A 20949-nucleotide genomic window follows, 5' to 3' on the forward strand; every position below is an offset into this window, starting at 1 on the left:
TACAAAAACACGTTTCCGGATGTATGTAGTTATTTGCTACTTTATTTTTCAACCATATCATAAATGACATAAATACATAACCGTGTAATGGTACTAAATTATATTTCATACAATTAATTGACATACTAATAAATTAAGATAAATGTATAATAAATTATCATTTTTTATCAGTGAACAATCGTCAATTATTTTTCCAAAAAGTATTAACTATATTTTTTTTTTACTTTGGAAATGTAAAATACATTCAATTCTTACAGTATTTACACCTTTGTTTTGTTTTTGTGCACTGCATAGGGGAATTTTTATTAAATGCTTATAAAAGATTTGCTTGATTTCATGAAATTAAGAATGAAGAAATTAAATTCAAAATTCATTAGTCACTTCACCAACTGACATATAAAAATGAATAAATAAGGCCAACAATTAGAATTGTGTGTGTCTTAGGTTTTAAACGGATAATATCAAAACATTTTAATACTAATTTGTTAAAACATAACTTTGCAATCTTTTACTTATAGATTTATAAAAAACAACAAAAAAAATTTAAAATTAATAGAACATATACCTACTCAAATAAAACGAAATCAAATTATTGTTCTTATACCTATATATACTATCTAAACTTTTATAAAGTTTATAATATTTTTAAGTTATAGATTCAGAATGGATTGAATTCAAAGAAGCTATTGGTTTTACTAAGTTGCATGCAGCGCCTCTCTAGATTGAAATTTGAACTCGGATGGTATAATTTTTTAATTTGACAACAGTTTCCTCAAAAATCATTATGAACTGCAAAAATCGTTAAAGAAACATTGTTTATCGCTAATTTTTCAACAAATTTAGATAATTTGTCACCCTTTTATAATTAAACTTTAACTTCACTCAGAATCGTCTTTAAATTGCAATGATTTAAGATTATTTCTTTCAATTTTAAAATACAAAGACATTTAGTTTTCCAGTGCTCCACACATTAACAGTACTAACATTTATTATTATATTATTTTGTCAATAATTATTTTAAAAAAAACTAAAAACTGCCTTCGCTGGATTTAGATATTTAGTTTAGGTATTTTTATGTTTGAATGCAATAATAAATCATATACCTAGGTAGTTAAGTTTCTAAGTGTGGCTCATTTTACAAAAAAATCTTAAAGAATTGTCTAAAAATGGACACTTGCTTATTTCTTATACTTCTACTAAAGTTTTTGATATTTTCACAAATACTACAAAATATGTATTTTAATTACCTCTGTAAATATTGTACTATCAGCCTTTGATTTCCTATTCATAGAGGTGCTACTACAACTATAATATTACGTAATAAACTTTTTTGAGCAAAAGCGTATTTTTTAAAAACCTAAAATAAAAAGTTTTATCAATATAAAACCAATACCAATATTCTTTGCTCCACTTAGAAATGTATTGTACATTTTCCTTCTATAACTCAATATACATAGGTAGATATTATATAAACACATATATTATTATTGTATAAACAACAAGAGTAGTTTATTTGAAATGTTGTGTAGTTTAAAACACTAATATATAAAATGAAACAATCATCATTATTTGGGTGATATTATTATACCTACTAAACCAACTTAGTTCTCGTCTCAAATAAATATTCCGTGTATAATAACCATTATTTTTATGTATCATATGATTTTAATCATTTTATGGATTGTTGTTATTTTCTTTGTTTGTAAAGTAGTTTGTATTATTGATCTAAACGCTACTGTAATAGAACAACCGAAAGTATACGTCATTCTGTCTGTATTAGAAATATAGACTACTTAAACATATTAATCTCCATAACGTTTCAGATTTATTTGAAAAAAAAAACTGAGGGGAAATAATATAAAAAGACCTACCCTATCAGGATAGCTTTCTTTGACCGTGGGGTTTCCTAGATGAGTGCTCCGCATTTTGTTCTGGAAACAATAAACAATAGTTATCCAACCAGCAACCCTTCTGATTTCTTACAAGTGTTGTGTATGTGTCATCGAGTGTTCGCAGAGGGTACACATCGTATTGTTGTTATACTTATGCCACATGTGCATTTAACTATATTTAATGTTGTTTTCGAAGAATGGTCGATTGGGTAATTGCAATTTTTATACCCACAATGCGCATTGTTTACCATCGCCTTAAAACGCTGAATCATTTAAATATCCTTGAATTATAAATTGCTCGCTAGCATGACACGTATAATTAATTTTCACCACCTATATATTTATTATTAGTTTAAAACAACCTAGAATGCTATGACATTATTATTAATTTTATCAAATTATTATAACATTCTAAACAACTATGCGCAGTATACGTACATCTATAACGCTAATTATGATTCAAGTATTATCAACTAGGAAATAAATGAATTTGCCATCGAACACATTATAAAATGTTGTCAACAATAATATTATGGCCAAACAAAAATCAATTCAATTAAAATAGTTATAAATACCGTAATATTAGTGCATAATAATCAGGGGGAATGGGAAACGCCTATTATACTATTCAACTATTGTACGAACAATGTTGTTTCAGATTTATAAATTATTCAAACCATCGGCTTTTATATAACTTAAAACATCTGGTTTGTTGTACGAGGGTTGTCGCATTCGTGGTGTGCGTCCCTAATTGAAAAATCCCAATGGATTATACACTCGCGTATACAATGATGACTAACGATACAGTATCCCTTTTATTTTCTACCCTTAACTATATCATGTGGTAAGACCAGTAACTACCGTCCAAATCTATATCAATAGAGCCAATTAATAACGTTAAACAGGACAAAATTATTATTATTTAATCATTATTTTTATGTTAAGTGAAATAATAATAGGATCAAAATAGTGTTGTAAATTATAGGTACACAATATAAATAATATACCTACTATGATGATACTGAATCGCGGAAAAAAAGCCCACGGAAAAAAAACCCAGAAAAAAAACCTAACGGAAAAAAAGCCCAGAAATAGAAATAGAAATGTGAACACATGTATACTCTACTCCTAATGACCTAATTAGTAATTACCATATATCTATAACAAAATATAATAATATATTATATATTATAATGAAATTAATTATTAATTGTTAATTGTATCAAATATAGATTGTAAATCAAATAAAAATATAAATATGAACACAATATTATGTATACGTCATAATTTATTGTGTTATAAGTTATAAGTCAAAAAACATCAGTCTTAGGTATATACATAGTACAATAATTTATAAATCAAAAAACATAAGCCTTAGGTATATCCATACTAAAATGTATACAAAAATTACAAATCCGGAGGTAATTTAATATATTTAGAGAGCAGATAATAATCATAAACGTCAGTAAATTTTCGACTGTAAAATTACAACAATAATAGCTCGAAATAGCTTTTTTTCCTCGGTGTATTTATTTTTTTGGGCTTTTTTTCCGTTAGGTTTTTTTCTGGGCTTTTTTTCCTTGGACTTTTTTTCCGTGGGCTTTAATTCCGCCTACCGATGATACTATGTACAATATTATACATATAATGTGAAACAAAATCACGTATGACTATTTGTACTAAAATAAATCTACCCGAATAAAATATGTACAATGTATACATTTTGTTTTTTGTCCTAATACGTTTTGCTTTTATGACTAAAATAGGTGTTTTATAAGTTTTAAACTGTAGAGTTAAAAAATAACATTGGAAGTACATTTATCTGTTATCATTAGGTATAAAGTTTACAATGTACAAAATTCAATGGCGCCTATCATATTTGTTATTTAGTTTACATTTCGTTTAGGAGATATACCTGAGTTGTAGTAAAAATGTCACATTTAAAATAAATTATAAGTGTAAATTCTACGTCATAACCAATATAATTATACTGCTTAAAGTTTTAGTTTTAAAAAATGATGGATACCTAACCTATGCCGCGAATATATAGACTATCCGACTATATATCGGCTATATCGACCGTTAAATGTATTATTCATCATACAATTTTAATGATTTCTTAATATCACTGATTAGAACTGAATTATTTTAATATTTTTATGTACGAATTCAAAACTGATATATTATTTAAATTAGTTTTTAATATGAAAATAAATAATTGAAAATTTGAATGAATGTCTGATACATCAGAGTCGCAGTCATCCAAATTAATTATAATGCCATTAAAACGCAATTCGACTATCTTAGATTTCTATATTTTTTTCTATTGCTCAGACTCGAAAGGGTTATCCTAAACACATAATAATGCGTTTGTCGAGTTAATCATTTTAATCGATTCATTAACATTCGTGAGTCATACAGATTTTAAATTTATCGGACTTGATATGCTTTGTGAACGCTCCAAATGCTTTAAGAATATTATAATATACCATACACGTGGTTGACTCATGTTTATTGTGAACGACCTAATATAATGTTTTCCAGATTATAGATTGTGAGAAAAATAAAGACGTTTTGTGTTTATTCTAATGGGTTTTTTTGCTGAACGAAACGTAGACGTTTTACGGAAAGGTATACGCCATGTACGTAGGTCGTAAGTATAATACAATAATATGAGATATAAGAGTAGACAAATTACCATATTATAACACTATATAACACGAAACAAGATAGCCCGCACGTCATAATGCGCTCGTTTTGAAATTTAATTTTTCCAACCCCATTCTTTTGTCGAGCAATTTCAAACGATTTCGTTTCACATGTTTTTATTTTTTTCGTATTCGATAAGATCAAAATATCTAATATTATAATAATAATACATTGTGTGTGCGTACCTATACGGATTTCACATAGGTCATGTTTGCGTCTAAAGTCGCAACAAATACCTATGTCATTAATGTATATTATGTTGCATTAGACACCCATACTTATATATATATTTTATTTATGACAAACGTTGTGATTCATGTGTTGTTATATGCATTAATTAATAATTATTGCCGTTTGGATGATTCAGTGTCGTCGTGGTCGTAGGACTATAATAATGGAGGAGTTGCAAGACATTGTCAATAATACAAGACGACTGTCTATGTATTAATAGGTTTTTCTGGGAAACTGACTGCCGATTATTAAAAGCAACGATAATAATAATTACTCGCGCTTAATCAGTAGTTAGGTACCTATAGCTAAATAAAAGTTGGCGCATAGAGGACGTCTACTGCAGTTTCAGCTTTCCACTCGATCCACACTGCAGTATGAATAATATAATATATTTTTGTAAATCACGAGGATCGAGGTGAAAGGCTGCAGCACTGTTTACAAACGAGGGTTATTATACCTATACACTCGGGCTTGTTACAAAATTATCCTTTTTATTATTATTATTGTTATTACGATAGTCGTCGTGAAAGCAAACAATACGAACAAAATAGTATTGACAAGAGTACAGCATTGCTATTATATTATATTTTAGATAGTGCGTGCATGTTATTATAATATTATAGTACTTGCAACAGTCTCCTGCGTATTGTTTTAAGTATACGATGATATCCGTACGGTCGAATGACCGCTGCAGTAACAAGTTCTGCAGTCCGAGAATAGTGTAAGAGAGTATGGGAGTGTATGTGGCTATTATATTAAAAAGCTTATATTTCGAGGAGACGAATTAAAAACATAAATATAATATACAAACTATATAATAGGTCAGGTTTTGCGAGTGTGCTGGTGGTCCGTGTTTCAGGAGTTTCTCGAAATGTGTGAAATAATAGGAATCGTTTATATATTAGTTTATGGTCAGATACAACTGTACAAGTGTAAAATTACAATAGTCGTAAAAAAATGAACAGTATTTACTTTAAGTAGGTAATAATTTAAGCTGTTAAGTAAAATTAAATAATAGCATAGTTAATTGATTAGGTGTGATTATTTAAGTAATTTATGCTTTACAGCCGTATTTATTATTTAAACGAACAACTGAGTAGGTACTGACATATTATTATTCGATAGGTAGTAAAATGTTGTGTAAAACACTAAAACGATCCGTATATTTCTTCATTAATATTAACGTCTCCTATAAACACTATATTGTCTGTATAACTTCCTAGTAAGGAGGTGGCCAAACACAGAAAATGGTTCACAAACAATTACCATTGTAGAATTTTAGTCTGAGCACTCCTAAATTATTGTTTATATCTGATATAGGAAAATTTATGTGTTACCTACTTCTACATACAAAATAAAAAAAAGTGCACTGTATAATGCAGACTGCAGTGGTATTGAAGATTTTAGTTTATAAGAATTTTCATGACCCAACAATATCATATTTATTAAAATACGACAAAATATTATAATATGTTATGCATTTAATCTAACCGTCACAAAGACGTTTCAATGGTTGGCTAAGAGTTCCATTTCTCTGAAAATCCTGCAGAGTCTGCCAGTGGCGAAGTGTCATTGGATAATGAAACAAAGTCTACCCACTTAGAATACCGGAGAATAATTTAGGCTTATTATATTTAAATTAAAAATATTTTTTTACAAGTTTGTAATTGAATGTAATACCATTGATTATATGGTAATATGGTAATACCTATGAATTTAATTGTATATTTTATACGTACCTATTTGTCAAAATATTTTTTTAAACATAGATATGTTTTTATGCTGGGTACAGATTTTTTGATTTTAATAATTGATTTTGCAAAATAGACGTTTTCTTTGTCACAGTTACTTGTTAACAAAATCATATTATTTATGATTCATAGGTTTTCCTTGTATAGATTAAAAATATCGAGTAACGTGTTATGGTTTTCTAATATAGTATTAAAATTTAAAATGCTTTTGAAATGTGCGATGCCCGGCTCGCGGCGTGGTGGGTTAATCCAGTAGAAAACCTAAAGTCCAAATACATTTGAGACGATGTCGAATTTGTTTCATTCTGTCAGGCGTGGTGTGCAGAGGGAATGGAAAAACGGACGAGGGTCATATCGTTGCGGTATGAAACATGTCTCGTGGTTCATATTTTTGTTTTATTTTACGTTTAAGTAGGTATAAACCGTTATTAACTCAACGTCGTGTCATCGACCACCGCAAACTCGTCATCGTGGTTGGTTTTGAATTTATGGTTTGTTTATTTCTGGTGTTATGTTGTCTAAAATATATGAGTATCAATAATATTGTCATTATGCTTGAATTCTTTTTTTTTTTTAACTTCGCCTTGCCACTTCTGCAGATAGCGGGATATTTTGAGTATGCGAAATACATGAAAGTATGAAACGTATTATGGTCTATGAGTAAATATTTTTCGCGGGAAAGCGTATAGTTCTAAGCAATAATGACGGGATGAGAAAAACATTTTTTTTCGCACAGTTAAATAATCAGAAATAAGAAAACTTGACAGTATAATACCTACTTAAATTTACTGATAAGTGTCTGAAATATAATTTTTATAGTAATATAATAAGCATTTTTAGTAATTTTTGTACTAAAGAAATGAACTTATATAATTTTGAGGTGACAGCGGGATGAGAGACCGCATCCCCCCTTAATTGGCAATTGTGTGTTAGTTTTTAAAATCAAATTGAGCATATAACTATGTAAAGTCTATTCTTTTAAAAAATGTGTTAATAATATACTCATTCGTTTTCATTGGGTGACATCATTTTTGTTTTCACGTGAATATGAATAATTATTTATTATTATCATTATTATATTATTATTTAATTGTAACCATTATCTAAATATATCGAATAATATACGTTTATTACATGAAATATAAATATTTGCAAGTGTGCAAATAGCAGTGATCTCTTAGAGATTTATGATTTTTCGCATATATATACGTGTGTGTAATTCTGGTAATTCGGTAACGAAAGTGTCAAAATACTCTCAGACCTCAGTCGGCCTAGGCATCTACCTGTGATGTATTCTATACACATTTAGTACTGATAAAAGATACACGCTGCACACAATGACGATCGCAGCAAATAATGAAATGCAGTAACGGTGTAAAAATAGTGTACCTACATGATGATATCATGCTGGAAATATTACGTCATGAATCACGCAGGAACTTCCATACAAATTTTGTACACACATTATACAAAATACGTCGACAAGAAGAAAAATTAACGATCCTTTTTTCAATTTTTACGTTCGTTGCAGTAATTTTGCGTGAGAGAAATCTGATGAGAACAATTCTGAATGCGTTTTTTGCCGTATCACTCATATGTATTTTACTGCGGAGAATCGCGCACTTACCTACATACGTCGTTGATGATATTTTTTTCTCAACTGTTTCGCCGATACTATGACAAATAACAATATAATATTCAAATCAAATCAAATCAATCTGTGTTGTGTTCGGTCGTGTGATTCGCATTTTACGTTTAGTTCAGACGTATAGTAACTCTTATTATAATACCTATGCGGCTACCTATGCCTTTTTTGTCGATTTCCGATTTCCCCCTGCAATACGTCAAACGCGGTATTGTTCGTTTTGTGGAGTAAACTTTTTATTTGCAGGGTCGACATTCTTAGCTGTACTTATTATACTGGTCCTTATGTATGTAGCTGTACCTTATTATACTTATTATACTGGTCCTCGAGTCGTCAATAATGCCATATTTTTAAGTATTATATTATAATAATATTACCTACTAATTATAGTTTCACTTGGAAACATACAACACTCAACTCGTAATTAGATATAAGATATAACCATAGGTGCAAATAGGAGGGGGGGCTTTAGGGGCTAAGCCCCCCCCCAAAAAAAAATGTCCATAGCCCTCCCAAACATTTTCTACATTTTGTTTTAAGCTTATTCAATATTATCAAAGTAAAGCCCTATTAGCCCCCCCTCAAATCTCAAACGCTATTTGCGCCTATGGATATAACTGATATGAGTAGATTGTAATGTTAAGTTTATTTTTCATCCATAGCCTAATAATAATACAAAGTAAATATCCTCATTGAATTCGAACAAAATCATAGTTTTTTTTTTTAAATTTCTAACGCAAAACACTACAAATTCTATATTGTGTAATATTATTATACTGAAATGAAAAATAACCCATAAAGAACTTTATCATTAAAGTGTTACAGCTCGCCAATTATACGTTTTATATACCTATATAATATAACGGTCAACGTAGTATACCGTATACAGTAAAGATTCACAGTAATATAACAATTATACAATTATAACTACAAAAAACTATTTTCCCATCGTAATCGATTTCAAACTATCAATTATCATAGTAGATTCGTATGCGATGGACGGTATAGTATAGTAAATAATATCACGCAGTGATGTTGTGGCCAAGAGAAAAGTATTGAAGTGCGAGGACGATAAGTCGATGAGTATTTATGAGTTGAAGTAGTTTTGACGATTAAGATTCAAGTATTTGTTTTCATCGATTGGTCAGATTAACGACATTTAAGGACAAGCATTATTGATTATTATTAGGATTTAGGGCTAGGATTTATATGCAATATATAATATGTTAATATAGGCATACAATGAATTTACCAATATTTTCCAAACTAACAATAAAAGAAAGAATCTTATAAAAAAAACAAATTATTATTTAAAAAAAAATTTAGTTCAGTTACTTTTTATGTACTTTGTTACTCTTACTTTTCCATTTTCTTGTCAAAGACAAAATAACTGATTTGATGGTACAGGCCCTAGCCTAATGAAACATGAATTTATTATGTTTAAAATGGTTATAAAACATGCATTTATTGTGTTAAAATAGGTATCTGTATGCAACAATATGCATTGTACTTAACATTTGTAAAATAAAATAATATTATGTGCATCGATATGAAGGGAATCGTGTGGACATGACTGTCTACTATGACCCAAATTTGTAAAAGGACGATGTAAAAAATAACACACCAATGAATGTACATCCTAGCTCTAATTATTATTGTAATTTGTATATACAATTTCTCAACGAATTTCATTATAGTAGGTACCTACAAAGCGGACTATAGAAATTGTTTCGTCTTAGATTTGTTTGAGGGCGATGACTGCATGCAGCCTTCGTTGTCCGATGGATAATCTCTTACAGGATATGGTTAAGCTTACTATATAATGATCTGCATATTATCGGTTATACTTCATGAACAAAGAAAATAATTTCCTATTGGTAGGTAGGTATATTCGATTATACAACATAAGTACGGTAGATCGGATCTGTACTCGGATATTATATAGCCCTATTATAATAGCCAATATGTACCAATAAAGCAAAATATTGCTCAACGTATAGCGCTTGTCAACATCTACGAAATAAATGTGCATTTAAATCAGGCGTGGTAAAAAATTACGGAAAAAATAATGTATTACAAAATATTTTATCATAATAATTTTATGCAAAATGCGATATTATATAATAAAGATATATTGTATTTATCCATAGCGAATTCAGATGAATAATAATAATAATATTATGCGAATAAATTGCCTCCCAACTTCAATTATTTTCACTCAATCGACCTACTGCGGCGTAATATTATATACCTACTATATTGTTAACTGTTAAGGATAACTGTGTTTTCTGTTTGTCTGTTGGAAATGTGATGTGCCTCAAAATCGTATGGTACTATTATAATCATCATCATCATTCATCAGTATAGCATACCAGTGTATTATAGTATATGATTTTATATTTTTATATCGAGTTGCCTGCGCAAAAGCTCTCTGTCTGCGGTTTACTATATTCAAACCATAAGACTTATACATTAGATGTGTCATATCATGTGGTTGTCATTGTCATGTTTTCCTCGCGCTCCTAAACATAAACGCCCACCAAGTTACGAATTGTTTTCCCTAGAATCCTCTGGTATATGTGCACATGTAATACGTCATATAGGTAGGATTTCGCAATTTATTATAAGGTATAATAACTATATAGGTTCTATCATTATTTATAATATTATGATCAATGGTACTATATAGATGATATTTTGAGTAAATTTATTTTCGTTCTTCTTCCGATGTGACTGATCATTCTGATTCAGCAAGGAAGAAATGAGGAAACGCGCGTGTATATCATAAAGGTCTCACAGCATATCAAGGCCAAACAATTTTGTCATTCCATCGCATAACCGGTTTTTCTATCGTTGTTAACCAACGAGAACTTACGCGAGATGCGATTTAGTGATGCTTGTTAGTGTCTTACTCGGACGGCGTTAATTAATAATTTATCTGCACGGGAAAATTATTTTCATGACATGAGTGGAAATGAAAATAAAATATAGGTATAGCATAATATTATCTGCAACTCGTACTTTTTTTCTTCATTTGAAAACTATTATAAATTATAATATAATATATGTAATGTGTATATTATAGCAGCGTACGTCTCATCTATATTATGATTTAATCGAATGACTCATACTTAATGTATCTAATGTGAATTGATCGTAGTAAATGACAAATATTATAATTGAACTCAAATCTGATTAAATTGTCAATAATAGGTATAGATAATAATATACAATATTTGTATATAATGACATCGTCTTATTATATTATTATATTATCTTAATATCTTATACAAATTATTATTAGTTCTTAATTATATTGAATTCGTAATTTTATGCTTTATTGTATTATTATTATAATATATATAATATAAGTATATATTATAAGCTTATAAGTTATAACTATTTCATTTAAATTGAATTTAATTCTTTTGAGAATGACAATTTTAATTATTTTAATCATTTGTGTATAAATATATTATGCATCATTATTTAAACACAATACGAATTTGGTATGAGTGAAAATAAATTGTGTTTGGAAAATAATATATCAATGCAATAGCGTTAAATATAGTCCAGACGAGACGCAATACTGTGTTTTATGTATACGATGTCGTCATCTGTATGGGGTTCAACGCCTATAATAATATAGATGATGATATATATTTTATAACAATTTAATATATTATATTATATAAGAAAATACTATACCAATTTATATTTATTTATCGTTAAGTAGTTTCATATATCAAAAAAATAACGTTAGTTGTTAAGTACCCGTATTCGTGTATATAATATATTAATATGTATATATAGTATATACAATATATTATATAGGCCCATTACATATCCGACGAGTAATGTAATGTATAAATCGTTGTTATATAGGCATATAATATATATTATATTACTCGATTACAGTATTAAACTTTGTTCCGGACAAATAAATAATATTATTTTACCAGCGTAGGTATATCTCGTATAGGTACTATTTTCTCGAGGCACGCCGACTAATGGCTGTTTGATTAAAAATCGGAAATATCAATCCACTCGTCGGTTTAGTAATATTATTAATATTCACATTTAGCACGATAATCGATCGAATTTCGATAAGTGAAACAGTCATCTATATATAGTATCGTATACGCTGCGTTTACGCGAACACGACTGGTAATAAATCGAAGGGTGGCGATCCGTTTCACGAATATAATAATATTAAATTATTATGTGAGGCACCGTCGTTTGACAATCATTACGTACAAAATTTGATTTCACACTCCGTCGAACGGTCAATTGGGGCGGGAAAATCGAAAAATCGTTTTCTGGCGCGTTTACGTAAAGGCACACAACGAAATCCGTCCAATAGATATTGAATAATGTATTTTATAATTGGATATATTTCAAGTTAATATTATCATATTATAGTATACAATAATTATTCTTATATGCAATTATTTGCACCGTAGGCCATGAATATTTAATTAGAATAAAAAAAAATACAAAGGTAGTTATTGGTTATAGACAATAGACATAACGTCAATATTTAAATATTATAATAGTATATACCACACGCTACCGCCTACCACATAACTAAACGAGTAAATTAAATTAAATGGAAAGTTAAACGAAATGTATTCAACCCATCAAGATATTCGGATTATCAATTCTATAATAACGTTGAACTTTTCTTTTTTTAGACAAAATATTTACGTAAAGACATATAATATATGTTATTATTGGGAAAGAAGTCTGATAGCAAAATATATCATAGCTAAATATTATAAAATTCGAGCACGCATATCCCAAAAAATGTCCAAGCTTATCCGAGCAAAGTATATTATTGGTGATAGGGTTTTGTATAAAAATCAACGCTATTTATAGTATCTTAGTGAACCTGGTCTGGTGAATGATTACAATTTTGCTTAGGACGATGGTTTGCGTTATATCACTTATGTCAGTTAGTGGTTATGTGATGGACATTTTTTTCCAAGTCTTGGACATGACGAATTTGTGGCCGCTGCAGTTTATTGTTAATTCACAATAATGACCAAACAACAAATAAATGTATAGATCATTTATAATGAAACAACAATTTTTATTTTAAATAATTTTTTTCTGATACTTTTTTTACCGTTTGGCGTTTACTATAATATGCGCTATTATCTCAGCGTTGTACGTATTACATTGCACGCGCGTTTTTCCGCAATACCCGCGGAGTTACAGCGAATTGCAGAAACAATAGGCGTCACAATATTATATTATGACTTATGAGTTATGACATTATAATGATAATAAGTAGTGAATATTGAAAAACGATCTCGTTTTTCGGACTGATGAGTGTATACCTTCACCGCGGTGCACAATACTCGATACGCAGTATTATTATTCATAACAATATTATTTAATTATTTTAATTACGGTGGTCTTCGAGACGCGAAAAATATATAGCGGCGGCGGCGCTTGTTTATCAAAAGCACAATAATAATAATAATGATAATAATAATATGCGCGCGGGGGATGTCGTGTGTGTACACTCTCATTCACGGCGGCGGCGCGGCGGCGTCATCGTCAGTCGCGGCGGCGTTGGTGGGAACGGGGTGAGCCGAGGGGGAGGAGACAAGGTCGGATGACTAATGCACAGCGAGAGAGGTTACGATATTATAAAATTATAATATCATACCAGCCGGTTTGTCCGCCGCGCAGTAGTACGACGCGTCGTGTTTATGCGTTACCCCTCTCTGGCCCCTCACCGTGTCACTCTTCGCCCCCCCCCCCCCCACAGCTAGGGCCTTCCGTGCTCCAGAGACCGCGTGCGACCGCGCTCGCAGATTCGAACGCCGCCAGTTGCCATCATTCGACTTGTAGTCGCGTAACGTGTCGCACGCAGCCGATCGTAACCGTTTACCGCGTATCCGAAAATATGTGTGTGGTGAAAATAATATATTAATGTGCGTAGCCTTCCGCGGGCAAACATTTTCCTCGACGACCTCTCTTTCCGCCGGATCTTTCGCACAGTTTAATAAAATATTATTACTACTGAAGTTATAATATTTTTTTTAAATATAATATTGCCCATGCCATATACGTTTTGTTACATTATCGACAGTAATATTTTTTTGAATATCGTTTTGAGTGTTTCGACGCGATAATAATTATAAACAATAATAATAGTAATAATAATAATACAAATACTCGTGTTCGCGTGTCCGAATAGAAGACTGTCACTGTTGTGTTCTACATACGCAATACCATCTAAAAGTGCAAGATGACCGCCGCAATAGGACACAAAAAACTTACGCTCAAGCTCAAGCTGTCCCTAGACGCTTGTCCCACTTGGAGTAGAACCCGTTCAGGTACGAAAATAACTATTGATCGACCACGGTCATTTCGAACGGGGGTTCGGCTCCCCCCATCCTATTATTATGTGCGAGCAGTCGTTAACATATTATAGTATTGAGTTCTAAAATTATATATAAATATTATATAGTATTATACCTATCTACCGACTGCGTGGTATACCTACATACGCGTATATCTGTTTGATTATTTCTATTTTACTGATACTTGGCAGAAGTACGTGTCGACAATGGTTAGTAGTCAGTTACTTTGCCTACGCTCCAAACACGGGACTATAAACGAAATTTACATTTAGAACTGTACACACGCAAGATAATTTGAATATTCGAAAAGAAAGTTACAAGTCTATGTATAATACTCACAGTTACAATAATACTCGTATAGGTATTAATATAAATAGTGAATAGATAATAATACTATATTGTGTATTAAAATTGTTGTATACAAACAACGTTGATTAACGTTTTTATTCCTAAAAACCATTAAATGTTTAATGTTGCTCTCCGGACTTCTTAAGTTACAATTTCCTTGTTTACACTCGCGAAATATAATTTGAAAACCAAGACTGTTTAGTTTAACACTGTATAAACATATTTTAACAACTAGTTTGCTTTAAGAATTATTCTGTGTTTGTAAATAAAGCGATTCTATGTTATTATCGCGTGTACAAACACGTCGATTTTGTTTATAGAATACAATAACTATTGTCTAGATCAATCCGAACGATTAACGATAATAATATATCAGTCGATTGTTTTAAAATCTGCATATAAATTAATGTCTTATTGGATACCGATCGATTTCAAATAGTACGTAGGTAGTACCTATAATACTACTTAAGTCGATCCACGCCAGAAAATTGTATCCTTCCGTCCTTTTATATCATCGCCCTGGACGGTTCCACCGATTGCGGTATTTAGTCTCAGACGGTCTTTTTAATACGATTTTTTTTATTTTTTGTTTCAGGTGGCCACAAGGAGTTTCATTCTCGGCATAAGGACATGTGCGAGAACTCCCTGCTGCCGGCGCCGCTGATCGCCAGCTGCCCTACAGATGTGGACCGCGAGTCCATGGACACCCACCCACTCACCAAGGTGCTCCCATTCTTGTACCTTGGTAACAGCAAAGATGCCGACGACCGGGATGGTATGACCGCCATCGGGGTGACACGTGTGCTGAACGTGACCACTAGCCAACAGTCACCGTCCCCGACCATGGACCACCGCGCTTCCGGCGTCGTGTACAAGCGACTCTCCGTCTTGGACAACGGGCATGCCAACCTCAAGCAGTACTTCGAAGAAGCGTTCGAATTCATCGGTAAGTAACCGAATACCATATAATATTCCGGGCCCTACACCCAAAAACCACCATCGTCCTGACTAATGACTTATGTTATTATTATAGACCAAAAAATTATAGCCAATACCGTTTTCGACATAACTATACGGTTCGCTGCCCAAATCGATCACTACATTATCTTTTTCGTTGTGCATTTAACTGGTGCAGGATACCACCGTTTGTGACACGTAATTGCGCATCAAACAATATGCGTAGTGCTCGTCATTGTTATTAAACGGTAGTAGTATAGGTTAGGGAGTCATGCTCATAGGGGGTCGCTTTTTCTGCCGCGAAAAAAGGGCGGGAAAACAGAAGCCGCTTCCCCTATGTTTCCGTGGACCCGTGAGTCACGGTGAAATACGGTGGCAGCTGTATCGCACAAGACTCTCCTACGACTATGCACACGTACATGGGTGACGTCATCGCCCGCGTTTGACCGAGTTTTATTGTTTGTATTGTTTTCAGCGACAGCGGCGGTGGTGGGTCCCTAGCTATGTAATATCGTGTTGACAACGACGTCGTCCACGGAAACCCGTCCGGAAACACGCCACCCACCCCCGCCCTTGGTATTGCTCTTCAGTCTTCCGACAAAACAATAACATCGGTCCGACCGGTATTTAAAACTCGTACTTGGAAACTATTAGAAGCGAACACAATTACGTGTATATTATTAGGTGTACCATAATAATAGCCCATCTAGGGTGCGGCCAGAATCCCTTTTTCATATGAGTGGAACCTCCGACACACGTCGGCAATGTTTATTATTGTTTTTACACGAGACCGGGGAAATGTTTGTGCGAGCGGATTTCTAGACGAGCGCACCGGTGCGGTCGTGTTTAGCCATTTATAGCTCATCGGCGCACGACCTCTCGCGTGAGTCACGTTGTGTTATTATATATACGACGTATCCGCTGTATACGCGGCGGAGCTGTTCACACCGATACTACTTCTATGATTTTGTTCGAGTTGCACGCGCTCGTAAAATATTTTCGTACGTCTTGTCCACACGCTGTACAGATTATACGTTATTCGTTTTTCGCAGTATAAATCACACACGTCTATGTGTATATAAACATATTAGGTTATTCCCAATTACCCGTCTTCGTCGGTACACCACTTGCCCCTCCTCCCGAAAAAAAAAAACTATTACTGCTAATGACTCATATATGTTCCCGGACGTAATGTAATTGCCCCGTGATTGTCACCCCTTTCCGCGGCGTACACATGGTGACAACCCCTATGTATGATATTCGTGAGGGTACTAGAACTACGCATGACCCGTTGATGTCACAATAGATGACGTCACGGAAGCTCTCCTGTTGCCCTCTTATTATATACGTATAATAATATACATCTATAGAACTGTAGCTTTATAGTCCTGCAGGACTATTAATTTCAATAAAACCGTGGGATCCTGTGGTGGCGGTGACTTGAGCGTGGAAACTCAAAATTAGATCGTCCGCTTGTGCGACCCATACGATTATGACACCATACTGGTAGTGTCGTGCGATGGATAGGGTGGGTGTGTGGGTGTGTTACGTTAGTTATAACGTACGTACAACTCAAAATAGACTTACGCGTTTAGAAGTGTGTCTAGAGCCAAAATTAAAACCGTCAGTTTGGACGCACACCGAGATTTGATTTAACGCTGGACGTCTACCAGATCTCTAACCGCGGTTGTACTTATATAGCCAAATTCGGGTGCTGCTCGCGACTTGTTTATTTCTGGCTCAGTTGTCTGCTAAAATTAACCTCAAAACACACGCCATAACGCCATTTATCGATGACGGTGAGTCATGTCTTGTGTAGTTTGTGTACAAAAGATGGCTACTGCCGTGTGTACAAAATATTGATAGTATCTGCCAATATTGATTTGTAGGGATCAAACGCACATACGACACGAACACGCGCCAACGATATAAATATGTTTAATCAACAGTAAACCGATATATAATAGCATAAATCACGCACCGGCCGGTAGTACCTCGCCCAAGTTCCACCATTTGCCCACCCATCCTATTATATATTATAGATGGTCGCCACTGACCGTTTCAGAGTCGCACTGACCGTTACAGAGTCGTGCAGTTTTTATTCATAATAAACTCATCGCGATCTATTTCGTTGTTTTTTTTTACAGAAGGCGCTCGGAAGTCCGGCGGGAGCGTGCTGATACACTGCCAGGCCGGCATATCTCGGTCGCCGACCATAGCCATCGCGTACGTGATGCGCCACCGGAAGACGTCCATGGTGGACGCGTACAAGATGGTCAAGGCGGCTCGGCCGATCATATCGCCGAACCTTAACTTTATGGGCCAGCTGCTCGAGCTCGAGCAGAGCTTACAGCAGTACGAACAGCAGCAACAGCAACAGCAGCAACAACAACAACAGCAGCAGCAGCACCAGCAACCGCGTTGCGGACAGTCTTGGGTCGCCGCCCAATCCGCCGCAGACGAACTGTCGCCCGGGTGTAGTACATAAAAAAAAAAGGCCGCCGCGCCCGACACACACGTGTTCGCGTTGTCGCGCGCGTGCGCAGGACAGAGACAAGGTACCGTGTCCCCGCTTCGGGCATGTTAAGATAATATTAAAATATAGGTAGGTATATGTATAATATACGTATACGTATGTGTATAATATTTGTTTGTGTCAATATTGCGTTCGAGATATTCCAACCTATTTAATGTGTTCCTAATAATTAGTTTTTCCATTCTCGCGCAAATGTATATGTAAAATAAAAAAAATTATATAAATAATTAAAACGAAACTGTAGTAATAATAATATATAAGTACCTATATCTATCCATGTCTACAAGTATATATATAAACTTGCGTACGTATCCGTTTAAGAATGTGAAAGTATATATATATATATCTGTATATTATAACGCGTATGTGCCTATTATTATTATTATTATATTGTTGTTTGTAATGTTATGAGTAAAAAAAAAAACAGTGCCCGTACGAATCCATGGGACATGAAAATATATTAATATCGTACGGTGATTTCTCTGGAGCTATATAACAATATAATATATACATATATATATATATATATATATATAGACTTTTAGACACGACGTGATGACACCGCTGCATCATATCATACACTGGTGTAGACTTGACACGATTCGAGAAAAACGAGCATTATCTAGTCTTGCAAATTTTGTACATAAGATATAATATGATATAATAATATACGTATTATTACTCGCTGAGACTACTACTATTTTTTTTTTTTTTTTAATTACACCATTATTATTATTATTATTATTATATATAAAATATATGTTATTATCATGTATATGAAATAATGTAAAAAAAAATTGATGTAAATATTATGTTTTTTTTTAACAAAAAATTAAAGGCTGTGTTTGTAGATATTATCATAGAAATATAATTGATGATGATCATGTATACCCCCCCCCCACGTATTTTTTAAACTTGAGTCAATATGTAGCATGATGATTTGTATTTTATATTTTACCGTCTAAATACAAAACGAAATCGTTGAAAACAATAATAATATATTGCATTTTTGTTAAATTATTACACTACTACAATATTGCGTTTTTGCGCCCGCGCCGATGTCGTCTATAACGTATTACCTATTACTATATTATGCGTATTATACGACACCGCGAACAACGCACACACCAGCTCGCGTGTGCGGTGCATGAATCACTCTGTAGACAATGAATCATGTGTGCATCACATTATGGTTTATAATATTGTTATAACATGTATAGGTGTGCGTAATGGGGCGCCTTAAAATGTGAGTGAGTGTGTGTTGAATGAGTGTGTGAGTGTGTACGAGTAAAGTGATTTAAATATACATGTGTGTGTTTATATATACATATGTTAGGTATATTATGTTTGACAGCGTAGTTAAGATTTTTGATGGTGTAAGGGGGGGGGGGGAGGTAGAGGAAATATAAAATTGTAAACAAGTTGATTTTCATGCGTTTTACTTTTTTTACATCTCTATTTTAACAAATAGTTTTTCAATTTTAATGTTATTATAGGTATAGTACAATTCAAAAGATTAGGAGGTACATGATACATTTTATAGGTATTGTATGTTTGTTATGATCCTGAATCCAACTTAATTTTAATTTTATTATTTTCAATCATATACAAAGTACAAATTAAGTTGAGATGATTATAATATGATATATCTCTTTTAAGCTCAACTTTTGTAATACGTAGTAACACGTTAATAATTAAAAGCGTATATATATAGTTTTTAAAATACAATTTAAGTTGCCAATTACAATAGTGTATGACATGGGATATATTTTGCATGAACATACACGAAAGGCTTAAAATAATCGAGAAAACGACCAATAATTATGTACAATTTTGAGCATTATGTACAAACAGTGAATATTTTTTTTTTTTTTTGAGCAAAAGGCACCACAGGTAAGTATGTACTTATTGTATACACATTTACACATACGCATAATTTAATGAATACAAATATTTTTTTTTCATTAATTATTAATAAATCGTCTTTTGAATAATTGACGTGCCGCGTGTGGTTTGAGGCGCGTGCTTGTATGACGGACCTCACACTTGCGCAAACATCCACGGCGAATATGATACATTATAGGTATAATATCGGATAATCTTGCACAGTTGCACATTATACTGTTACATTTAACCGCACTATTGTTAAGGATATATTATCATTATTATTTTTAAACGTGCACATTAAAACCAAAACGACCATAATATGCAATATTATGCATATAATGGATTATTGTGTAAATTATATTATAAATCAACGCAGCTTTATAAAAACGATAATAATTGTATTGCATAAGTAATTGGTGTACATAATAAGCTCTGCTGAACGCATCAATTACAATAACAATTATTATCAATCAAAAAATCAATAACATAACTAACGTGCTTAGTACTTCATTCTTTGATTCAGTTATAATTTGTATAGATCATAACAGAATACATCACTATAATATTGTGCAGTTGAAGTGGCGTCGCTACTCCGATTTCTATGGGCAGGGAGGGT

At 32.6% G+C, this 20949-nt stretch overlaps 1 protein-coding gene across 4 annotated transcripts in view; it reads left to right on the top strand.

The window, feature by feature from the left end:
- The window catches only part of LOC100164369 (dual specificity protein phosphatase 10), a 35009-nt gene extending 15564 nt beyond the window's left edge, over window positions 1-19445 (top strand). For all 4 annotated transcript variants that reach the window (XM_016804524.2, XM_029490314.1, XM_016804525.2 and 1 more), the window contains 2 exons: window positions 15549-15899; window positions 18058-19445. In XM_016804524.2, coding sequence (XP_016660013.1) covers window positions 15549-15899; window positions 18058-18398 — 692 coding nt within the window. In that variant the 3' untranslated portion in view covers window positions 18399-19445. The remainder of the gene's footprint in view (window positions 1-15548; window positions 15900-18057) is intronic.
- The last annotated feature ends 1504 nt before the right edge of the window (window positions 19446-20949 follow it).

This window comes from Acyrthosiphon pisum, chromosome A2 (genome assembly GCF_005508785.2).
Source record: "Acyrthosiphon pisum isolate AL4f chromosome A2, pea_aphid_22Mar2018_4r6ur, whole genome shotgun sequence".
In the NCBI taxonomy this organism is placed as follows: Eukaryota; Metazoa; Arthropoda; class Insecta; order Hemiptera; family Aphididae; genus Acyrthosiphon; species Acyrthosiphon pisum.